The 4,730-nt window shown below is 61.5% G+C and overlaps 1 protein-coding gene across 1 annotated transcript; it reads left to right on the top strand.

Annotated features, from left to right (window-relative positions):
- Positions 1 to 383: 383 nt before the first annotated feature.
- FEM1A (fem-1 homolog A) lies at positions 384 to 4,021 on the top strand. Its single transcript, XM_061150632.1, has one exon. The coding sequence runs from the start codon at positions 522 to 524 to the stop codon at positions 2,481 to 2,483; it is 1,962 nt and encodes a 653-aa protein (XP_061006615.1). The 5' UTR covers positions 384 to 521; the 3' UTR covers positions 2,484 to 4,021.
- Positions 4,022 to 4,730: the final 709 nt, after the last annotated feature.

The following is a 4,730-nucleotide window of genomic DNA, read 5'->3' as shown; positions in this document are numbered from 1 at the left end:
TGGCTCCAAGTCGCTCGCCCTGCCTTTTATGGAATGTAGTCCTCTGGCTGGCGTCAGCGTTTCCTGTCGGCTCAGGCACTGACAGCCACAGGAAGTAAGTAGCCAAACTTCCCTGGGTCCCACAAGCCATTGCGATAGCATTGGATGACGGGAGTCGTAGTCCTTGAGCAGCCAGTTTCCGTCACAATTGGATGGGATTGGAACTGCTATTCCCGCCATGCATCGTGCTCCCACTTCGCCGCGGCTGTCCCGCGGCATTCTGGGAGTTGTAGTTTTACCACCTTACAGTTCTTCTTCTGTCCCACGGAATGTGCCCGCTTAGAGAACTACATTTCCCTGCACATTTCCATACTCCAACGGAAACAGGCCGCGGCAGCCATTTTGTTCCGCCCCAGAAGCACCTAAGATGGCGGTGGGGGAGACGGTGAAGGTTGCCGCCTGCCCCTCGGGGCGCTAGTCCGTCGTCCCCCGGTCCCCTCGTCCCCCGGCGGCCGGCCCATGGCCTGGCGGAGGCCCAAATCATGGACCTCCACACCGCCGTGTACAATGCCGCCCGCGACGGCAAGCTGCAGCTCCTTCAGAAGCTGCTCAGCGGCCGGAGCCGGGAGGAGCTGGAAGAGCTGACGGGCGAGGTGGCCAGCGGGGGTACGCCCCTGCTCATCGCCGCCCGTTACGGCCACCTGGACGTAGTCGAGTACCTGGTGGACCGGTGCGGCGCGAGTGTGGAGGCGGGCGGCTCGGTGCACTTCGATGGCGAGATCATCGAGGGCGCGCCGCCGCTGTGGGCCGCCTCAGCCGCCGGCCACTTGGACGTGGTGCGGAGCCTGCTGCGCCGCGGGGCCTCGGTGAACCGCACCACGCGTACCAACTCGACGCCCCTGCGCGCCGCGTGCTTCGACGGGCACCTGGAGGTGGTGCGCTATTTGGTGGGCGAGCACCAGGCGGACCTGGAGGTGGCCAACCGGCATGGGCACACGTGCCTCATGATCTCCTGTTACAAGGGCCACCGCGAGATCGCCCGCTACCTGCTGGAGCAGGGCGCCCAGGTGAACCGGCGCAGCGCCAAGGGCAACACAGCCCTGCATGACTGCGCCGAGTCCGGCAGCCTGGAGATTCTGCAGCTGCTGCTCGGCTGCAACGCCCGCATGGAGCGTGATGGCTACGGCATGACACCGTTGCTGGCGGCCAGCGTGACGGGCCACACCAACATCGTGGAGTACCTCATTCAGGAGCAGCCTGCTGGGGACGAGCAGGCGCAGCCCGGGCTGGCCAGGGCGCAGCCCCAGGGCGCCCGCTCGTCCCCCGAGGAACCCCCGAGCGGTGAATCGTACGAGAGCTGCTGCCCCACCAGCAGGGAAGCCGCCGTGGAAGCCTTGGAGCTGCTGGGAGCCACCTACGTGGATAAGAAGCGGGATCTGCTTGGGGCCCTGAAACACTGGAGACGGGCCATGGAGCTGCGGCACCAGGGGGGCGAGTATCTGCCCAAACCGGAGCCCCCGCAACTGGTCCTGGCCTATGACTACTCGAGGGAGGTGAACACCACCGAGGAACTGGAGGCGCTCATCACCGACCCGGATGAGATGCGCATGCAGGCCCTGCTGATCCGAGAGCGCATCCTGGGTCCTTCCCACCCGGACACGTCCTACTACATCCGCTACCGGGGCGCGGTGTACGCCGACTCGGGCAACTTCGAGCGCTGCATCCGCCTGTGGAAGTACGCCCTGGACATGCAGCAAAACAATCTGGAGCCTCTGAGTCCCATGACGGCCAGCAGTTTCCTGTCCTTCGCCGAACTCTTCTCCTACGTGCTCCAGGACCGCTCGGCCAAGGGCAGCCTAGGCACGCCCATCGGCTTCGCAGACCTCATGGGGGTGCTGTGCAAAGGGGTGCGGGAAGTGGAGCGGGCCCTGCAGCTTCCCAAGGAGCCCGGGGACTCGGCGCAGTTTACCAAGGCCCTGGCCATCATCCTCCACCTGCTCTACCTGCTGGAGAAGGTGGAGTGCACGCCCGACCAGGAGCACCTGAAACACCAGACAGTCTACCGGCTGCTCAAGTGCGCCCCCCGCGGCAAGAACGGCTTCACCCCTCTGCACATGGCCGTGGATGCAGAGACCACCAACGTGGGCCGCTACCCGGTGGGCAGGTTCCCCTCCCTGCAGGTAGTCAAGGTGCTGCTGGACTGCGGGGCCGACCCAGACAGCCGGGACTTCGACAACAACACCCCACTGCACATCGCAGCGCAGAACAACTGCCCGGGCATCATGAACGCCCTGATTGAGGCGGGGGCCCACATGGACGCCACCAACGCCTTCAAGAAGACGGCCTACGAGCTGCTGGACGAGAAGCTGCTTGCCAAGAGCACCATCCAGCCCTTCAACTACGTGACCCTGCAGTGCCTTGCAGCCCGCGCCCTGGACAAGAACAAGATCCCCTACAAGGGCTTCATCCCTGAGGAGCTGGAGGCCTTCATTGAGCTGCACTGACCGCACTGACCACAGTGGGAGAGGCGAACCCCAGGAGGGCGGGGCCCGCACCGGTCCTGCCCTCTCTCTGGGAGCACTTCCGGTGGCTCGAAACCTGGGAGAGCGACAAAGGGGAGGGGCTCTCCCGCCTCCATGGCCCCCTCCCCTCCGCAGGGAGCAGGGATAGGAGTGAGCGAGCTGTCGGTGCTAGAAGCCTTCAAGGTGACACGCTCGGAGAATGGACTTTATTGCAGGAGCCTGCGCACCCATCCATGGCTGGGAGAAGACGCTCAGCCTCCCACACGCCCTGTTTGCCTGGGTTAAGGAGGGTCTTGCCTTCTGACTCAGGGGCAGATGAGTTGAAGCCATTGCCTTCCTCCCCCACCTAGAAACGCAGGAAGAAGCTGAGAGTTGGTCCGCCCCCGGATAGACCTAGACCCCCCCCAGTGCAGGGTTAGGACGGCGGGCCCCGAGGGGAAACTGGGAGACCTGCCTTTTCTAGCACGTTCGCACCTGCTCCCTCCACCCTGCAGTGGGTAAGGGTCTCCACCCAGGGAGGGGCGGCCTGCCCTTTGCGTAGCTTTCGTGGTTTGGTGTTCTGTTTATTTTACTAAGCGGGCAGGTTACAGGTGTGATGCAGGAGTCCTGAAGTTTTGCTGCCATATTCCTTTTTTTTTTCTTTTTCTAAAATTTTTAGTTTGTCAGACTCGCTAAGTTCATTTCATGCAGCGAGGGTTTTGTCGTGCCCGAGGCGGCCCCGGCCGACAGAGGTGAGCTTTATTGTGTTAAGGAAGGGAGGTGCCAGCCCCACGTATCCATCCCCGGAGCGAAGGTGACGGTACGTTTCTTTCTGATAGTTCACTGTTAGCCTTTTTGGGGGTCAGGCTGCCTCACGCCCAGCAAAACCTAGCATGGTTGGTTTGGGCTTTGGTTTTCACAATTTATGAGTTAAAACCGCAGGCCGCTTCCACGTCACAAGTCACGCTTGAGGGCACAGGTACGTGGCCAGCATCCTGAGTGGCTGTGTCCAGTTTTTAGCTGCTCGGAGACCTGGATGCAGGTGACCCTGAGGCAACGCCAGGTACACTGTTGACCCACTGTGTCTATCCGCTAGACAGACAGTGGGGGTCGAGACGGGTTGCCAATTAAGGTGGAAGGAAATCTCGGCCTCCCATCACTGGGGGCTCCTGGGTAGGGGAATTGTTAGTCCCCCTGCCAGAGACCCCTCCCCAGTGGGATTCTCAGGGCCTACCCTCCATGGCCCTGGCCGCCAGCAGGAGAGTGTTCTTGGCCTGTTGGGGGAGCGGAAGGGGACTGGAGCGGACGCCCCTCCCGCAGCCTTGTCACAGGGCAGCTACACTGATGGAAGCCTTCCGCAGGCACAGTGGGTCCCCGGATGCCCCGCCCCCACCGAGGGAACCAGGTCTCTTTGGATTTGCAGTGTTAGTTAGGACGTTCTTTATTTCCAAGACCAGGTTTTGCCTTCCATCAAGGCGGGAACCGCCCTCACTGTCCCTCCTAAAGCCCGGAATAAAGAGAGGAGGCAGTGTCAACTCCAAGTGCGGTGCCGTCGTTCAACCTTGTGTTAACTGGAAGACTGGGGGGGTGGGGGAGGGAGTGCTGAGGGGGTGGGGGAGGAGGGGTCTGCTGGCTGTGGAAGACCCAGGTAAGGGAGCACAGCTCCCATCCCAGTTTACGTCCTGGGGCTTAGTGTCAGAGTTAGTCAGGAGAATGAATTACTGCAGAAAAAAGAAAACCACTGACTTAGTCGTCAGCTCTGCTGTGCAGGGGGGCTGCCTCAGAGGAGAGCGTGGCATGATCTGACCTTCCGGAAGGTCTAAGGGAACGGGAAGGCCCCCAACTCAGCCCTGCTTCCCTGAGACCTTGCAATGGAGCCTATGAACTCTCTGGCCCAAGAGGTCTGTGCATGAACTTGGGTTTCCTGGAGGAAAGTCCCACCCTTTCCTTTTGTCCTGCCATGTTAAATTCTGATTTTCTCTGCACTGGCATGGTCAGTCACCTCTGCCCACAGCATCGTCCTGGGAGACTGATGTTGACTGTTTCCCCAGGACCTGCCTTGCAGCAGGCTGGGTTCAAGCCCTGGTAGAGGAGAGGATTGATCCAGCCATACCTGAGGCAGGCATCTCCCCACATCCTCACCTCCCAAGACAATAGGGAGACTGTGCCTTGGGGCCAACCAACCCCTGGTTTCACTGGGACCCTTACCATCCCACACCCACCCAGCGGCCGTGCAAATATATGGTGGTC

The sequence above is a fragment of the Dama dama genome, chromosome 9 (genome assembly GCF_033118175.1).
Source record: "Dama dama isolate Ldn47 chromosome 9, ASM3311817v1, whole genome shotgun sequence".
Taxonomy (NCBI): domain Eukaryota; kingdom Metazoa; phylum Chordata; class Mammalia; order Artiodactyla; family Cervidae; genus Dama; species Dama dama.
This window is presented reverse-complemented; position numbering and strand designations above follow the sequence as displayed.